This window comes from Prionailurus bengalensis, chromosome D3, assembly GCF_016509475.1.
Source record: "Prionailurus bengalensis isolate Pbe53 chromosome D3, Fcat_Pben_1.1_paternal_pri, whole genome shotgun sequence".
Lineage (NCBI taxonomy): Eukaryota > Metazoa > Chordata > Mammalia > Carnivora > Felidae > Prionailurus > Prionailurus bengalensis.
Window position 1 is genome coordinate 5,697,214 of NC_057356.1, and position 18,194 is coordinate 5,715,407.

Consider the following 18,194-nt stretch of genomic DNA (forward strand, 5'->3'; position numbering starts at 1 on the left):
CTCGACTCACAAACAGCCTGTGGCTGCTTTGTGAGTGCGTTCAAGTCGTCCTCTGGAAACATTTCTGGAAGGTTCTTTTCAACAACCAAGTACCAGTTAGGGTCCGTTTGGAAAAAGTAGTCACGCTAGGTATTTCCAGGCAGTGGGGACTGAATACAGGGAGCTGGCCGGAGCGGGTGGGAGGCTGGAAGAACGGAAAGGGCCAGCCAAGTGCGCGGGGATGCCCACCACAGGGCACGACCGCCTCTGGGGTTTGGAGGTCAAAGGAGGTGGGACTGGGAGAGCCTGGCATCCAGAAGAGGGGGCGCCCGGCCCCTCCGGCCCTTTGCCCACAGCCCCCCGGCCCCACCTCCTCCCGCAGGCATCATCGACCTGTCCCAAGTGCCACACCTCCCCGTGCTGGTGCCCCCGACCCCGGGCACACCGGCCGCCGCCGCCATGGACCGCCTCGCCTACCTCCCCACAGCGCCCCAGCACTTCAGCAGCCGGCTCAGCAGCTCCCCGCTCTCCCCAGGTAACACCCCTGCCCCGTCCCATCCACCCCCCAGGTAACACCCCTCCCCTGTCCCATCCACCCCAGAGGACAGGCCCCGGCCCTCCCTGAGCGCTGGGCTGAACCACAGGACTTCTGGTCTCCAGGGGGTCCCACTCACTTGACGAAACCCGCCACCACCTCGTCGTCCGAGAGGGAGCGGGAGCGCGACCGGGAGCGCGACCGGGAGCGTGACCGGGAGCGCGAGAAGCCGGTCCTCACGTCCGCCACCACCGTGGAGCACGCGCCCATCTGGAGACCTGGTAGGGCGGCGGAAGTCCCTGTCCCGGCCTCTGGGGGTCCTCATGGGCCACGCGACCTGTCCCCTGACCCCGCAGCCTGTCCCTGCCAGGTACGGAGCAGAGCAGCGGCGGCAGCGGCGGCGGAGGGGGTGGGGGCGGCAGCGGCAGTGGCCGCCCCACCCCCCACTCCCACCAGCACTCGCCCATGTCACCCCGGGCCCAGGACACCGTCCAGCAGAGACCCAGCGTGCTGCACAACACGGGCATGAAGGGCATCCTCACCTCCGTGGAGCCCAGCACGCCCACGGTCCTGAGGTGGGCCAGGTTGGCACAAGGGAGGGGACGGGCGGGCGGGCCGTGGGTGCAAAAGCGCACTGGTGGGAGAGAGACGGGAAGGAGAATGATGGGTGGGAGAGTAGGGAGATGGGTGGTGGGTAAACGAATAGGAGGTAGGACGGCAGATGGACAGGTGGGTGAATGGATGATGCATGGGTAGGTGGAGGGAAGGGCAGGTGAAGGTGACAGATGGGTGAGTATTTGGGAGGGAAATGGATAGGTGATTGGGTTGGGATGGGCACGTGGAGACAGAAATGGATAGGTGGGTGGGTGGTGTGTGGATGGTGACTGGGCTAGATGAGTGGGTAGTTGGGTGGATGGAAGGGTGGTTGGGTTAGACAGGTGAGTGAATGGACGGATGGAGCTGGATGAATAGATGGGTGGATGGGTAACTGAATAGATGTGGGTTGAGTGAGATAGGTGAGTAGGTGGATGGATGGATGGATGGATGGATGGATGAGTAGGTAGGTGGAAGCATGGGTAGAGGGTAAGTTGGGTGAGTGGGTGGATGAGTAGGTGGATGGATGGATGGATGGATGGATGGATGGATGGATGGTGAGTTGGGTGAGTGGGTGGATGGTGAGTTGGATGAATGGATGGATGAGTAGGTAGGTGGAAGAATGGGTAGATGGTGAGTTGGGTGAGTGGGTGGATGAACAGGTGGATGGATGGATGGTAGATGGTGAGTTGGGTGGGTGGGTGGATGAGTAAGTAGATGGATAGATGGGTAGATGGTGAGTTGGATGAATGGATGGATGAGTAGGTAGGTGGAAGCACGGGTAGATGGTGAGTTGGGTGAGTGGGTGGATGAGTAGGTGGATGGATGGATGGATGGATGGATGGATGGATGGATGGATGGTGAGTTGGGTGAGTGGGTGGATGGTGAGTTGGATGAATGGATGGATGAGTAGGTAGGTGGAAGGATGGGTAGATGCTGAGTTGGGTGGGTGGGTAGGTGAGTAAGTGGCTGGCTGGCTGGCTGGCTGGATGGCTGGCTGGATGGATGGATGGTGAGTTGGATGAATGGATGGATGAGTAGGTAGGTGGAAGGATGGGTAGATGGTGAGTTGGGTGGGTGGGTGGCTGGTTGGGTGGGCAGGTTGGTGAGTAGGTGAGTAGGTTGTCAGGTTCAGGGATAGTCTGTGGAAAGGAGACGGACACGTAAGAGGGGGCTGTGGGAAGAGACTCTTCTGGTCCTCCCCAGACTTGGGGGAGGTGTCCCTCTTGCCTGGACAAAACCTAGGGGTTCTGTTAAGATGAGAGAGGCTCTTTAGGCCATGTGTGCCCCCCCAGAGTCAAGTCACTCTCATAAGGGGGCCCAGGTCAGGTCCCTTCTGATGACACCCACCCCCAGGACTGCGGGCAGAGCTGCCTGATGCGAGGGGGTGGGGGCCCCGTACTCCTCCCTGCCCAGAGTCCTGTTTGGAGGCAGGCGTTTCTTCCGAGGTAAAGCTTCTATTCATACGAGTACCGCCCCCGCCATTTGGCTGTTCTAAGTCATACCCACCCCCCAACCACAGTTCCAGTTGGGAAAAATGACAACCCCGTTTCCCAGAAGCACTGGCTTTGTCCTCACTGACTCAACTACTCAGCAGCTACACGAAGCGGGAGCACCTGGCTGCTTAGAGCAAGATCATGGCTCAGCACAAAGTGGTTTGTGCACACTGGCAACAAGCCAGTTAGAAGCTGTCATGCGGGCATCGAGCCTTTCCCTCTGGCAGCTGGAGCGAGGGTCAGCAAAGGGCAGGGCACCGCCTCGTGGCATCACTGGGCTTGACGGAGAGGCCACAGGGCTGGAGTCGGGCCAGTTCACATCCAAGCCTCAGTGTCCTGATCTGCAAAGTGGGGATAATTACATTTACCCGGTGAAGATCAGAGTGTACATTTGTGCATTCCTTCTCCCCAGCCGGTCCCCCTGGGGCTTACGGCCTAGACCGTAGCAGTTGGGGAAGGCTGCTTGGAGGAAGAGGCAAGTGACCCTCAAGAGGAGGGAGGCCGGGGCAGAGTTCCGGAGAGCCTTGCTGTTCTCCCACATTCTCTAACCGCCCACGCCGCCTACCCTCGGGGCCTTTGCTCCTGTTTTTCCAACTCCTCACGTAGCTGTGGTGCGTGCATTTCCTCGAGCGCCCCCAGCAGACCCTCGCCCACCTGCCAGCTCGAGAGTCTCCTCCCGTTCTCCGTCGCCCTGACTTGTCGTTGACCGGTTCCCAGGCTCTGGGCGTGGGTAACTTCTCTGTTAACTTGTATATAGTCTGCTCAACCGGGACGTAAGGCGATTTTGTCTGGTTCATTCGCTGCCGTATCCTTCAAGGTCTAGAACACTGTCTAGAACAGTGCCTGACAACGTACTAGGTGTTTAGTAAGAAGTCTTGGAACGACGGACTGAATGAATGAATACATGAGTGAGCGAGTGAGTGAAGGCATGTGGGGTGGGTAAGGCCATGTCGGGAGGGCGGGTTCATTCTGCGAGCAGTGGGGACTCATCAGGGTGCTGGAGTGAGGGAGTGGCCCCGCCTCGGCCTCCTGGGCCCCTAGTGGGGGCACTGCTCCAGCCCCCTGACCGCCTTCTCTCCTCCCCCAGGTCCACCTCTGCCTCCTCGCCTGTCCGCCCGGCCGCCACATTCCCACCCACCACCCACTGTCCTCTGGGTGGCACCCTGGACGGGGTCTACCCCACCCTCATGGAGCCTGTCTTGCTGCCCAAGGAGGCCCCAAGGGTCGCCCGGCCCGAGCGGCCCCGTGCGGACGCTGGCCACGCCTTCCTTGCCAAGCCCCCAGCCCGCTCTGGGCTGGAGCCCGCCTCCTCCCCCAGCAAAGGCTCCGAGCCGCGGCCCCTGGCGCCCCCCGGCTCCAGCCACACGGCCATCGCCCGCACCCCAGCAAAGAGCCTCGCACCCCACCACGCCAGCCCGGACCAGCCTGCGCCGCCCGCCTCGGCCGCGGACCCGCACCGGGAAAAGACTCAAAGTAAACCCTTTTCCATCCAGGAATTGGAGCTCCGTTCTCTGGGTAAGACCACCCTGACAGCGGCCACCTTCATAGACGCGATAATCATGCGTCAAATTGCTCACGATAAAGGGCCGCGAGAAGGAGGTTCGCTGGCCAACGACTCCCCTCGCGATGGTAAGACTTCCGGACCCGCCGCCCGCCCACCCCGTCTTGTGGCCTAAAGATATTTTCAGATCTCTGCTTTTTATTTTTCTCCCCCCATTTTCCGTTGGTTTTGGTATTTTGTTTTTAAACGCGTCCTCGTCGATTGCACGCTATGATGACTATTCCTCAAGCTGCCGCCCACCCCCTCTGATTTGGGGGCGCCTCATCATTTCACGTTGTTTTATCATGATATATATATTTTTGTTTTGGATTTTCGCTTTTTTTCCTTTAATGAATGGATCTGTGATTTTGACTTCAACTGCGCCTCCCATGTCCCAACCTTTGCGCCTGTGTTTGGGGAGCAGAGGGAGTGGGGCTGCAGAGGGGCTCGGGCTGCCGCCGGCTGCCGCGTGGGTGAGTCTGCTTTGGAGGACGCCCGCGAGGCAGACTGTCTGGGAGGGCAGGGGAGCGCACTGCTCTCCAGGAGGAAATGACCCCTGCACTCTGCCAGGGCCGTGAGGGGCTCTCGGGGATGCCCCGGCCCCACATGTCCTTGCTGACCTCCACCCTGCAGCCCCTGGGAGAAGAATAGTCCCGGGCCCCGTCTCCCACCTCTGGCCCCTTCTCAGGGCTCCTCTCTGCTGGCCCGGGGGGCTGCAGGGACTGTGGCCCAGACTGGGTCCTGGGAGCCTAGTGTCCCTCCCTGGCCCCTGCCCCCCGCTGATCTCACTCCTGCACTGCCTGCCCTGGAGACTCGTCCTCCCCACAGCCCCCACCATCCGGGTCTGTGTTTCCCCCTGTCCCTAGGTCATTGTCTGTCTCTTGGCCTGTCTCCCTGTGTGTCTGTCTGCGTTCTTCCTCCAACGGCCTCTCTTTCTCACCCCACCACCCCATCTCCCCCATTTCTCGATGCGCGCCCCCCCCTCCCCCCCCCCGGCCAGCCGGCAGCCCCGGTCTGGCTCCCTTCCTCTATCCATCCACCCACGGCGCCCGTCTGATCTGGGGGCCCGAGCCAGCGGGGGAGGGCGGGCCGGGTGGGGTGGCCCTGGCCCCAGGTCCTGGCGCAGACATGACCCGGGGCCTCGCCCACTGCAGGTTACCACGGCGGCAGCTACAGCCCCGACGGGGTGGAGCCCGTCAGCCCCGTGAGCTCGCCCAGCCTGACCCATGACAAGGGGCTCCCCAAGCACCTCGAGGAGCTCGACAAGAGCCACCTGGAGGGGGACCTGCGGCACAAGCAGCCAGGTAGCGCCCCGCCTCACCCCGGCACCTCCCTCGCCACAGCCCTGCGAGACAGGGCCGGCCGTTGTCCCATCACATAGGCGGGAAAACCAAGGCCCCCTGCGGCCGAGGAATTGGCCCAGCCCCACGCTCAGAGGGCAGAGTCGGGATGCGGGGACCGCGCCCCCAGCCAGGCTCACGCCTCGGGTCCCCGCCCCCAACCCCCAGCCTGATCAGCTCTGCTCCGCCCACAGGCCCCGGAAAGCTCAGCGGTGAGGCCGCGCACCTCCCACACCTGCGGCCGCTGCCCGAGAGCCAGCCCTCGTCCAGCCCGCTGCTCCAGACCACCCCCGGGGTCAAAGGTCACCAGAGGGTGGTCACCCTGGCACAGCACATCAGCGTAACTACCCCTTCTCTGCCTCCGGCCCTGGGCGGGGATGAGGTCCCGGGGGAGGGGGAGGGTCACACGCAGCCTCTCGGTCCAGTGGGTAAACCGAGTCCTGGCGGACCGGACCAGGGAGGTAGGGCTGGCATGGGCTGGCATGGGCAGGCTGGTCAGGGATTCCAGACTCTCAGACTCAGATGCGGAAGCCGCCCCCTCACCCAGCTGGGGAGCCTCTGGTGCGTGAGCCCGTGATCCGCGTCTCCCGCGTGCTGGCCATTGGAACCTGACCCGTGTGGGGCCCACCACTTTGACACGGAGCCCCCCATCCCGTGCACAGGGGGACGCTGAGGCTGCCGTGGGCGGGCCCGAAACACCCAGGGAGCCGGGCACTGAGCCGGGCTCTGTCCCCAAAGCGCAGCCTAGCCTTTGCACGCCCAGAAGGTTCCGGAGGGATGGCTGCTGCCTGACCCCGCACCCCTCCCCCCACCTTCGGCCCGCAGGAGGTCATCACGCAGGATTACACGCGGCACCACCCGCAGCAGCTCAACGCACCCCTCCCGGCCCCCGTCTACTCCTTCCCTGGAGCCAGCTGCCCGGTCCTGGACCTGCGCCGCCCCCCCAGTGACCTCTACCTCCCGCCCCCGGACCATGGCGCCCCGGCTCGCGGCTCGCCCCACAGCGAAGGGGGCAAGAGGTGAGCGTCGGGGGCGGGTGACCCTTGCGGTTTAGCTCCTGGGGCACCTCTTGTCAGGTGCCTGCTGTAGGAGGGCTGAGCTCGGCCAAGTGCGAGGCCCGCCTGGTGTCCTTGCACGGATGAGGAACTGAGGCCCAGGGAGACGGCGGGCGGTTTGCTCAAGGCCACGGTGCTGACAGATAATAGCTGACGCGTCCGTCACGCTCTGTGGGCTCCAGGCGCCATGTGTTAACCGGGATGCTCACCACAACCCCAGGAAGTGTAGGCGGTATTGTCCCCATGTCACCGGTGAAAGAACTGAGGTACGGAGAAGCGAATTCCTTCATCTCCGGGGACACAGCCAGTGAGTGGCAGAGCCGGGATTTGAACCAGAGCCGAGGGTGGCGAGCACAGCCTCCCTGCAGGCACACGTGCTCGCTTCTGGTTCCCCCGGGAGCACTAGGGCTTGGAGAGGAGAGGGCGGCCCCCAGCTCTAGGACGAAGGGAGCCACTCGAAGGGGGGCACCACATGAGCGAGCCACGAGGGCGGGAAGGACATCTCTGGGGGACAGTGGGGCACCGGGCATGCGCTGCAGCAGGGGTCAACTGACTGCCGCCCGTGGGCCAAATCCAGCCCACAACCCATGAGCTATAGGTCGTTTTATGTTTTTGAAAGGTTGCAAAAGGAGAAACCCAGCAGAGCCCACAAGTGGCCCGCAACGCCCGAAACAGTGGCTCTCCGGCCCGTGCAGGAAGATTCAGGGGAGGGCAGAGCTGGGAGGGGGCAGGAGAGGGACACGTCCCCCACGTCATTGCGGGGGAGGGAGCGCCGAACTCGGGCCACAGACCCTCTCTCTGCTCAGGTCTCCAGAGCCCAGCAAGACGTCCGCCCTGGGCAGCAGTGAGGATGCCATCGAGCCCGTGTCCCCACCCGAGGGCATGGCAGAGCCCGGGCATCCCCGAAGCGCCATGTACCCGCTGCTGTACCGGGACGGGGACCAGGCAGAGCCCAGGTACCTCCGTGGCACCCCACTCCGCCCCCGGGATGCTCATGACTCAGCCTCCGGCCCACTCGTGGCCTTGGCCCACCGCGGTGCGCTTGGGGCTCCACAGGGCCTTGGGTGCGGCTGAGAGATCTCAGACCCGCAGAGCAGGGGTTAACGGCTGGAGGGGCGTCCACGGCAGCTTCCTGTGCTGTGGACTGCACCTCCTGGCTCAGGCCAGGCCCCTGCTGCTGGCGGACCTGAGAAACCATGAGCTAAATGTGCTGCACCAATCGGGGGGGGTGGAGACAGAGAAGAAAGCCAGGTCCCTGGGCCTTGGGAAGGATGTGGTCTGAGCACATGTCTAGTTTTTTCAGGGGCTGTTGCAGGTAGACAGGGATGGCCCAGCAGAGCAGCTGGGGCTCTCCAGAGACACCCTGAGCCCAGGAATAGGTGAACTTCAGAGAAGATTCCAGGAGCCGTGGTCCCTAAGAGATGAAAGATGTAGGTACGGGGTAGGAGAGGCTCGGTTCTGAATTTCTAAGGCAGGTCAGGTAGTAAGCACCTCATCATCCAGGCTATGCAAGCTCCACACTGAACAAACTGACCTAGGTTCTCTGATCTTCGCAGCAGAATGGGCTCTAAATCTCCAGGCAACAGCAGCCAGCCGCCGGCCTTCTTCAGCAAACTGACCGAGAGCAACTCCGCCATGGTCAAATCGAAGAAGCAGGAGATCAACAAGAAGCTGAACACTCACAACCGGAACGAGCCAGAATACAGTAAGCGGCGAGCCCACTGCCCTGGGAACCCGGGGCCCCCGTGGGGCTGGGAGCCAGCACGGTGCTAGAAACCACGGGGTACTTGCCCGGCTCCCCCACCGGCCCTTCCCCGCGCATTCAGGGAGCCCGGCGGTCTCCGTCTCCGCCTCGGGTGCCCGCCGGGACAGAACAGTGCCTGGGTGTGGGCGGGTCTGTGCGGAGCCCCTACTGGGAACCAGGGATTGGGGTCTTACCCACCCAAGGGCCCTGTGTGTCCCCTGTTCACAGCACTCATCGTGTTTGTGATTTTTTTCCTCCCCACTTAACGCGGTTACCGGAAGTAAATCCTAACTTAGCCTCCGCCCCTTAGCACAATGCTGGTTAGAATTGCAGCCTCCAGACCTGCTGACTCTGTGTACATTGAACAAGCTCCCCACAGAGTGGGCCTTGCCTGCACGAGACAGGGGACCGTGCGGGGGCGGGTGCGTTCCTGGGACCCGTGGGCCCGCAGGCCTTACCTGCCTCTTGTCGCCTGCCTCTCCAGATATCGGCCAGCCCGGGACGGAGATCTTCAACATGCCCGCCATCACCGGAGCAGGTAAGCGTCCGGCCCCGGGCTACACGGCCACCGGCCCCCTCCCTGCTCTCTCCGCCACCCCCCGTCATGGCTGCGTGCTGGGGAGGTTAGGCTGGGCGTGCGGGACCTGGAAGGAGACTCGGGGAGCGGGCGCAGCCTCGGAGGCCGCTGGGGCCCTCGCCCCAGCCACAGTCACGGTGACAGAGGGCCTCTCTTAGTTCAGCTGTGTCCCCACCCCTCTGGACTCTGCAAACCGGCGGTGGGGATACGGGCTCACACGGAAGGCGAGGCTTTGCAGGGAGTCTACACTGGTGTTACACCGCAAGGCCCTCTGGTGTGCTGATTTCAGGATTAGGGGCGCACAGCCGTGTGGAAGCACCAGTCCCTGCCGGGGCCTCGGGGGGGAGACTGGAGTGTGACGGGGAGTGGGCATGCGCTCGGTGTGCCCAGGCTCGCTCAGGGTCCGCATGAGCGTTCTCAGAGAGAGAGCATCGGCTTCACTCAGAAATTCGAACCCCCCGGGGAGCTGAGGGAACAACGAAGACGGGTGACAGAGATGGGTGAAAACTCACACGCGTGTTTAAAAGCCCAGCCCGCTTTGATGGTTTGCGGCCGGGGGGCCCCCGGGGTCGGATCCCCAGCCCCTGGTGGGGCCGCAGTGTGTGTTTCCACTGCTTCGTGGCGGGGCTTTGCGGAATCGGCTTCGAAAGTCTGGTGAGAGGAGACTGAGCCCAGAACCCACTGGGGACTGGCGCCTCCACGGGCAGGACCCTGTCTAGGGGGGTTGGAGGTGCCGGGGGTGTTTGCAGGGCTGTGGCCTCTGGGCTCTGTGGGGGCCTGAGGCCAGAGGAGCAGAGGGGAGATGGGGGGCCTTCCCTGGGGCCATCGGGGGCCTTGAACCCTGGGAACGTGGTGAGCGAAAGACCAGCATTTTATCCTCACTGGAGGTCATCAGGGCCTCCAAGTGGGGGGCTCGCCCATCTACCCAGAGACTAGACACAGGGGGCTTCGCCGAGCCTCGGACAACAGGCAGGAGACGGTTCGGTCGAACCAACGATATGGTTAGAAATGAATGTGTCCGGAACATTCCAAATCGTGACACAGGCACTAGACGCGTAGTACGTAGGCGTGTACGTATATGCAGAAACCCATGCAGCGGTGCAGCGAAGCTAAGACTTCTACGTAAACTCGATTTGGCTTTTTTTTTTTAAGCAGTTTAGTGCACACACACAAGTTTCCCCAGACCCCGGTCTCTGCTGCTCAGCCCCTGCATCAGACTTTGCCTTGGTAGCCAGAGACGGTCAGGCTTCCTGTCTGCCTGGCACCGTCAGATCGGGGACCCGTGGCCCCGGGTGGAAGGCTCGGGAACATCTGTGATTGCTCACCCCTGCTGGAAATCCTGCTCTTTCTTGGAGAACGTGGCTTTTTTTCCACCTCTTTTTTTGAAGTGCTGAGGAAAATGTGGCCAAGACGCAGCTAAAAAGGTAGAGAGGGTGTCCCTGGCTGTGAACAAGTTTGAAGCAGAAAGGAAGAAAACAAAAAGAAAATGTAGGGAGCAAACAGTTGCTACGCAGAACTGTGATTTTTATTTAAAAACAATTGTTAATGTTTATTGATTTACTTTTGAGAGAGAGAGGAAAGAACACAAGTGAGGGAAGGACAGAGAGAGAGAGAGAGACGCAGAATCCGAAGCAGGCTCCAGGCTCCGAGCTGTCCGCACAGAGCCCGACGCAGGGCTCGAACCCACGAACCGCGAGATCATGACCTGAGCCGGAGTCGGACGCTGAACCGACCGAGCCGCCCAGGCGCCTCAGACATTTTTCAAAGCCTCTGTGTCCCTCCCAGCCTCACAGAAGCCATCAGGGAAGTTGGCTGATGAGCTGGGGGTCGGAAAGACTCGTCCCCTGGCCACTTGGTATTCACACGGTTCACCAGAGTGGAAGTTTTGAAATCCGTGCAGACCGTGCCCAAGGCCAGCAGGTGGAGGGGGCTTGAGCTTTGCTGGCTTAACAGAGATGCTGAGGAAGAGACACATGCCCCCGGCTTGTGAAAGGCCCCGGAGTGATTCACTAGAAAGATGAGAAAGGGACAGGATGCCTGGTGGATGGAGACAGGCTTACTTAATTCACGTGGCCGAGCGGTGGGCGTCTGCAGGGGCCTGTCTGGGACCGGTCTGTCGATGCGACCGCTTTGTGAGCAGGTGGCCGGGCTGGGGGCGGTCGTGCATTTGTCTCCAGCTCTGCCCTGTCCCCCGCACGCACATAACTGCATGGCTACCTCCCCACCTCACCGTCCGTCTCTGCACCTCTCTCTCCTCGTGGCTTCCAGGCGGGGAGGGGTGGAGGGGGGCACGTGGAGAGCTAGGCCCAGTGTGGGGAGAGGGGAGGGCGGGCGGTGGGGGGCTGGGGGTCCCAGGCCTCGCGGGGGTCACCTTCCCTGCCAGAGTCTCTTCCTCAGCCCCTGCCGGCCCCCGGCACCCCGAGCAGACCCCTCACACCCAGGACCAGGCTCTGGCTTGCCCTGGTTTCCCAGCTGTGTGTCCCCAGATGGGGCGTCCCTCCGATTTCTGCTGCCAACACACACACACACACACACACACACACACACACACACACTCCCAAGCCACTTGGAATTTTTAAAAAGATGCAGGCCTAGCTGGGATTTGGGGGGCAGAAGGGCTTCCGATTTCCCAGAGGACAGGGTAGGAGAAAGGGGGTGGGGGGTGGTCATCTCGCCTCCCAACCCCCCAACCCCCTGGGGCCCAAGTCCGAGGGAGCCCCCCGCCCCCGATCACCACTGCAGGAAAATAGGGAGGGGGGGGATAGGGCGATAAACGTGTTGCTTTGCCGAAATGTGCTCACTGTGTATTCTCTCTTCTCCTCCCTCTCTCCCTCTCTCCGCTTCTCTCCCCATCTCTCCGTTGTCCCCCTGGCCCCTCCTGGCCCCTGTGTGTGTGTGTCTCTCTCCCAGGCCTTATGACCTGCAGAAGCCAGGCGGTGCAGGAACATGCCAGCACCAACATGGGGCTGGAGGCCATTATTAGAAAGGCGCTCATGGGTAAATATGATCAGTGGGAGGAGCCCCCGCTCAGCGCCAACGCTTTTAACCCTCTGAATGCCAGTGCCAGCCTGCCCGCTGCTATGCCCATAACCGCTGCTGACGGACGGAGCGAACACGCACTCACCTCGCCAGGTCTGCAGGCCTCCCCCGCCTCGGTCCTCCAGCCCCACCCGCCCCGTCCGCCCCCCCCCCCCCTACCCGGTGTCATTAATCTCGCGCCTCCGCGTTCCTCTGACCAACCCCATCCAGCTTTGGAGCTTGTGACTGTGTTTTTGTGTGTGTTTGACGTGGTTCTGGAGTCGGCTAATCCCAGGCTGGGCGGGCACAGCCCCAGCCCCCCCCACCCCCCCACCCCCCCACCCCCCGCCCACTGGGGCTGAAGGAGCTGCTGCTTTTCTAAAAACACTCCCTGCTGTCCGAGCCCTGCCCTGCCTTGTTCCCCTGCTGGACACGGGTCCCCGGGAGGCCCCCGTCCGGGCCCACTTTGTGTCTCCTGGGGAGATCAGGCTAGAGCGAGGACCCGCCTCTGTGTGGGTCAAGGGGACCCCTGGGCTCTTGGCAGCCAGGCCCATTGGCTCCGCATCTGCTGGGGCCACCGTGTGTGTCCCTGGCTGGCCTGGGACCTGAGGGGGAGGAGACCAGTGTCTGTGTGCCAGCCCCAAACTCAGATGAGTCAGGGAGAGCACAGGGGCCAGCTCCTCATCTGCCCCATGTCCCTGAGCAACACTCTGCATATCTGAACAAGGACTGTGCAAGGAGACCTCAGGCCCGTTTGTCTGACCTGGACAGTCTGCTCCCAGGAAGATTCTGGATTTAATGGGGGCCCAGGCCCGGCCTCAGGGGTCCTGGCTTCTCTGTGGAAGGTCTACAGCCTTCCTGGCCCTGGTACGGCCCTGGGGCAACGGTCAGGGGCAAGTCAGAGGCCTGAGGCTTCGTGTTCGGGGTATCGGCCCCTGGGTGGGTAGGTGGGCTTCAGGGCAGCCCGAGGGGGCTTTGAAAGTAGTTCGGCTCACTTCCCTAGTTGGTTCTGGGTCTGTCCATCTGGTCGACCTTGGCTTCTCAGCAGGGCTGAGCTGCTGTTCTCTCCTCTGTGGGGGCCTGGGAGGCAGGCGTCCAGGGCCTCACCCCCCCCCGCCCCAGCCCCCCCCCCCCCGCTCCCCGCCCTGAGTGCCATCTGCACAGTCCAACGTGGCCCCTTCCCGTGTGTTCTCCTGCAGGTGGTGGCGGGAAGGCCAAAGTCTCTGGCAGACCCAGCAGCCGCAAAGCCAAGTCCCCGGCCCCGGGCCTGGCGTCCGGGGACCGGCCGCCCTCCGTCTCCTCGGTGCACTCGGAGGGGGACTGCAACCGCCGGACCCCGCTCACCAACCGCGTGTGGGAGGACCGGCCCTCGTCCGCAGGTGGGCGGCAGGGCGCGGTGCTTGGGCGGGCCTGTCGCTGTCCCCAGCCCAGTGCGCAGGTCACCTGGGTGGGGTCGGCGGGGAGCATCTGCACTGGGCCTGGCCAGCAGCCTGAGCACCTGCCTACTGTGTGCAGAGTGCGTGGTCTGGCCTCTGGCCCTGACCAGAGAGGAGGGAAGGTTCATGGAGAAGGCCGATCCCATGGGCTCGGCAGGTTGCGGGAAGCCGGGTTTTCTTCACGGCCACAAGGAGCCCCTGGAAGGTTCTAGGTGGAAAGCCCTGCAAGAGAACAGACCCTAGGGGCGAGGGCGCGGGAACAGCAAGGAGGCCCCTCCCCGTCCCGGCGACAGCTGGCCCCGGGCACAGTGGCAGGGAAGTGGTGTCGGTGGGGAGAGGTGGGCAGCTTTGAGCCACTCGCGGGAGTCACGCCGGGACCGTGGCCAGACGTGGGAGGCCGAGGCCCAGTCCCCAGCGAGGTCGGCGGGCGGGCCCACGGGCAGTGCCCAGCTCACAGGGGGCCTCCCGGTCGTCTCTCCTGGTCTTTCCGGCAGGTTCCACACCGTTTCCCTACAACCCCCTGATCATGCGGCTGCAGGCGGGTGTCATGGCCTCCCCACCCCCGCCTGGCCTCCCCGCGGGCAGCGGGCCCCTTGCCGGTCCCCACCACGCCTGGGACGAGGAGCCCAAGCCGCTGCTCTGCTCACAGTACGAGACGCTCTCCGACAGCGAGTGACCGTCAGAACGGGCTGGGGGGCGGTGCCGGGGCCCAGCCAGCGGCCAGAGCAGCCGGGCAAGGAGGGGGCCGCTGCCGACCCACCCCCACCGAGGAAGGAGCCCCTGAGTCTGCCTGCGCGCCTGTCCGTCCGTCCGTCCAGAGCCGGCATCCTTGCCTGTCTAAAGCCTTAACTACGACTCCCGCCCCGGGCTGGCCCTGTGCAGTGACCTTACTCAGGGGATGTTTACCTGGTGCTCGGGAGGGGAGGGGCCAGGGAGGGGGCGCGGCGGCGTGTGGCGACCACACGCACGCAGCCGGGGCGGCCAGGGACCCAAAGCAGGATGACCACGCACCTCCCATGCCACTGCCTCCCCCCTTAACGCATTTGGAACCAAAGTCTAAACTGAGCTAGCAGCACCCTCCCTCCGTCCCCATTCCGCTTATCGCTCTGGACAGACGGACACAGGCGCTGTCCAGCCCCCGGCGCTCTCGTCCCCGGTCAGCGAGACTGCCGCCGACCCAGGGAGGCCAGATGGGCGGGCGAGAGGGCCAGGCGGGGTCTGGGGCGAGCGGAGGCTCGGAGGGACCGGACCGTTTGTTCTCACACATGGTTGCCGCGGCGGTGGGAAGGAAAGGCAGGTGTACATGATGTATTGGTTTACAGGGTATATTTTTGATACCTTTGATGAATTAGTTCAGATGTTTTACGCGAGGAAGGACTTGACCCAGTATTATTGCTGCTGTGCTTTTGCATCTCTGCTTACCGTTCAGGAGGCGTGTGCAGGCCGCCATCGGTGACCCCATCGTCCGCGGGCCCGAGGGAGCCGGGGGCTGCCGGCTCGCGGGCGCCCCTTCGTCCTCCCCCCCGCCCTTCCTTGGGCAGAAGGAATTTGATGGGTATTCTGTGACCGCCATCTGCGCACGGCGGTGGCATTCTGTCATTTACACACGTTGTTCTCATTAAAAAGCGAATTATACTCGAGCGACGAAGGCTTCTTCTCTGCCTCGGACTGCACGGCCACGGGGCAGGCGACCGGGGGCTTGGGGGACAGTGCGAGCGTGACCCCGGAGGGGCAAAGACCCATCCCCCCTGAAGTCACCAGGCCCGTCCCCTTGGCAGGTGAATAGCTACATCCGTGGCGAGAATGTCACCGCGAGGGCGTCAAGTAGCCACGCCCACGGGGACGGTATCCGGCGTCCGTACTCGTGGGGGGACGGTGTGGAGCGTGCACGCCTGGGGAGGGGTCACAGGGCGCGTCCACGATGACCGTCGTCAGTTGTCGTTGCTAAATACGCTTGTGGTCACTCCCGCCGCTGTCGTGAGGACACGGACCCTTTGCCATCACCGCCGACTTCGATGCGAGGCAGAAGGGAGACAGCCCTCGGCCTCTCGGGTCCGGAAACGGCTGCCCGAGTTCTGGAAAGGCTGCGATCCGTCGCCGTGGCGGATGCTGGGGGCGGCCTCGCGGGGGCCCCTCCCCCACCCCTCTCCGCAGCACCTCGTCTGCCCCGTCAGGCCGGGTGCCTGACTCTGGAAGGGCACTCTGGGGTCCTCACTGCCCACCGGACCTGTCTGTGTGCCTGGCACGTGTGTGGGTGTGTGACGTGGGCCCCCGGGTGCCCCTCGTGCCGAGCCTGGGTGTCCTGGTCCTGGAACCCACCCTGTCCCCGTCCCTGAGCTTCCCGGCCTGGGGCTGCCGGCCCCTTGGCCCATCCAGGGACGGACACCCCCCGAATACCCAGAGAGGGTCCACCCTGGCCCAGCGGACTTGTGAACAGGCCGCCGTGTCTGGCCAAGGGGATGGTGTTTATTCAGTTTGGAACCGGCTTCCAGGACTCTGATGGGGCCTTGCCAGCAAGCATGGCCACGGGCCCAGTTGGGGGGGGGCGGGGGGGTGGTCCTGCCCCACGCCAGATGTCCCCGTTCAGCACATCGGAGGGGCCCCCACGGGACTTGGGCCGGACACGGGTATGCTGGACGCAGCAAGTGCTGTCCCCTGCCCAACCTCCACGTGAGTGGTGCGCAGTTTCCCTGGTGGCCAGCACCCCACCTCCTCGGGGTGTGTACCTGGGAGGTCCCACGATTTAGGGGTGGTGGGTAGGGGTGGAGGAGGGGTCAGAGTGCGCAGGGGACATTGCCCACGAGCCTCCGCGGCCCTGTGCATCTCCCTGTCTATCCTGCCAGCCTGCGCCCCGAGGCAAGATGTGAGTGTGTGGTTGTGACCGTCTGTGTAGCCTCCGGAACGTTCTGCGTGCCCCCCTCCCCCCGCAGCGGCAGCGGGCCTCATGGCTGCCCCTCCAGGCTTCAGCTCGGTACTTGGGCTGCAGTACTGAGGCTGGCAGACAGGTGGCAGTGTCGAGCCAGCAAAGGGCCCTGTCCTGACCACAGGCCTCCCCCACTCCGGGTGTAGACCTGCCCCCATCTGGAATCCAGGATGGGCCAGCTTGTGTTGGCCACACCAGCCACCAGGGCTTGGCCACGCATGCCGGTGCTACCCAGGATCCCACGGCACCTCCCTCAGCCGCGCAGAGTGATACGGGGGTGAGGGCTCAAGTCTCCGCCCACATGGTCCTCTCCGCCAGCCCCCTGTCTCTGTGGCCTCAGAGTTGACACCGTCTGGCACCCGTCTGTCTTCTCTGAGCATCGGTGGCCCGGACCCAACACGGGGTGTCTGCAGGGTGTAGAGAGAACTCGTGGCCTCCTGGTGCCTGCAGGGGACCCGCCCTGACCTCCAGCCTACCGGCCAGTCCTCGACCCCCGGCGTTCATTCCACCCCCATCTTGTTTGGTTTTCTCACTGTTCCGTCTTTAAGGCAGCGGCCTATGGTGTTCCCCTGACCCTCAACCCCCCCCCCCCCCGGAAAACTCCTACACACACGTAAAAACCCAGCTGGGACATTGCCTCCTCTAAGAACTCGTTATCCCTCTCCATTTTCTTGTCCCCCCGGCTCTCTGATAACACAATGCACGTCTCAAGTTGGACAGAACCCCTCGAGGGCAGAGCTCATGTTTTTCCTTTCCAGCCCAGTTGTTGACCGAGCCCTCCTGGCGACTGTGTTAAGCTGAACGGACTCTGTGAGGAGCAGATCTCCTAGAAAGCCACAGTGTGATTTGTAAAGGGAAGGGGAGTTGTTGGCAAACGTCTGCGTGTTTTAGGACATTGGGAAGTCGGTTGAATGCAGATTCCTGGGCCCCCGCTAGAGAAAATGAATATGAGTCTGTAGGTCAGGGGTGGGGCCCGAGAATCTGTGTTTTCAACAAGCAGCACAGGGGTTTCTGATGGGGTGGCCTGCAGCCCCCGCGGGAGTGGGAGCCCGAGGCCGGAGCTTGACCCGTGCCTAGAACCTTCTGTTTGGCCAGGGAGTCTCCAGTCAGGGCACACGAAGCTCCATGGAAGGACGCGCGGCCAAAAGAGCTGCCGCCCTCGGCGGGGACAGGAACAGACTGGTCCCCAGGGCACGGGGCTTGGCTCACGACAAGCCCTCCCGGGGCTGGGTGACGCAGACACTGTGATAACTGGAGCAGTCACGGTGGCTTCCTGGAGGCGGTAGCTCTCGGGGGGAGGGTGGGCTGAACGGAGGGAACGTGTGTGGGCAAAAGCTGGGAGGCGAGACCCGGCCGGGGACCTCTGGGAGCCCAGGGCGGCCACACATAGGTCAGTGTGGGGACCCAGGATTTCCTGAGAAGGAAGGAGACCCAGCAAGGTAATTTGCTGGTTTTCTGCAATTGGGGCGATAGTGAGCTTGCAAGGGTGGATTGAGAGGGAGAAGCCTCTGAGGCAGGCCCGTGAGGGACCAGGACGGGGGGCAGCGCAGCAGAGAAGGGCAAGACAGAGCCCCCCGGCCCCGGGAGCGGGCAGGGCACACGAGGAGGCCGCCCGAGCCCAGCTGCCCGGTTCCGTCCTCCCCCTGGCACTCCATGGCTGTGTGACTCCAAGTCATTTGAACCCGCTGTGCCTCAGTTTCCTCCTCTGTAAAATGGGATAGTGTGGCCATCTTAGTTCTCTTGTAGAGAACACTGCTCGCTCACCGGTGCGGGTGTCCGACCAGGGGACCCGGCAGGGAACAGACAAAATGGGTCTGATAAAGGAGCAAACGGGCATCGCCAGCAGCGGGCGGGGGGCTCCCTGGCCATTCTGTCCTTGAGAAGGCTAAGGACGGCCACCGTTCTGATGGATCCCCCAGGAGGCCGGGAGGCTTTGGCGGCCCTGTGACAGACGGTC

The 18,194-nt window shown here is 63.3% G+C and overlaps 1 protein-coding gene across 39 annotated transcripts in view; it reads left to right on the top strand.

Moving 5' to 3' along the window:
- Positions 1-14,954, top strand: part of NCOR2 (nuclear receptor corepressor 2) — a 211,871-nt gene extending 196,917 nt beyond the window's left edge. For 13 of the 39 annotated variants that reach the window (XM_043557331.1, XM_043557336.1, XM_043557337.1 and 10 more), the window contains 14 exons: positions 362-514; positions 640-795; positions 885-1,098; positions 3,692-4,233; positions 5,299-5,448; positions 5,679-5,824; positions 6,310-6,503; positions 6,722-6,805; positions 7,346-7,495; positions 8,096-8,244; positions 8,768-8,821; positions 11,771-11,992; positions 13,078-13,257; positions 13,809-14,954. In XM_043557331.1, coding sequence (XP_043413266.1) covers positions 362-514; positions 640-795; positions 885-1,098; positions 3,692-4,233; positions 5,299-5,448; positions 5,679-5,824; positions 6,310-6,503; positions 6,722-6,805; positions 7,346-7,495; positions 8,096-8,244; positions 8,768-8,821; positions 11,771-11,992; positions 13,078-13,257; positions 13,809-13,990 — 2,576 coding nt within the window. In that variant the 3' untranslated portion in view covers positions 13,991-14,954. The remainder of the gene's footprint in view (positions 1-361; positions 515-639; positions 796-884; positions 1,099-3,691; positions 4,234-5,298; positions 5,449-5,678; positions 5,825-6,309; positions 6,504-6,721; positions 6,806-7,345; positions 7,496-8,095; positions 8,245-8,767; positions 8,822-11,770; positions 11,993-13,077; positions 13,258-13,808) is intronic. The other 26 variants (XM_043557357.1, XM_043557358.1, XM_043557359.1 and 23 more) reach the window with 17 other exon arrangements.
- Positions 14,955-18,194: the final 3,240 nt, after the last annotated feature.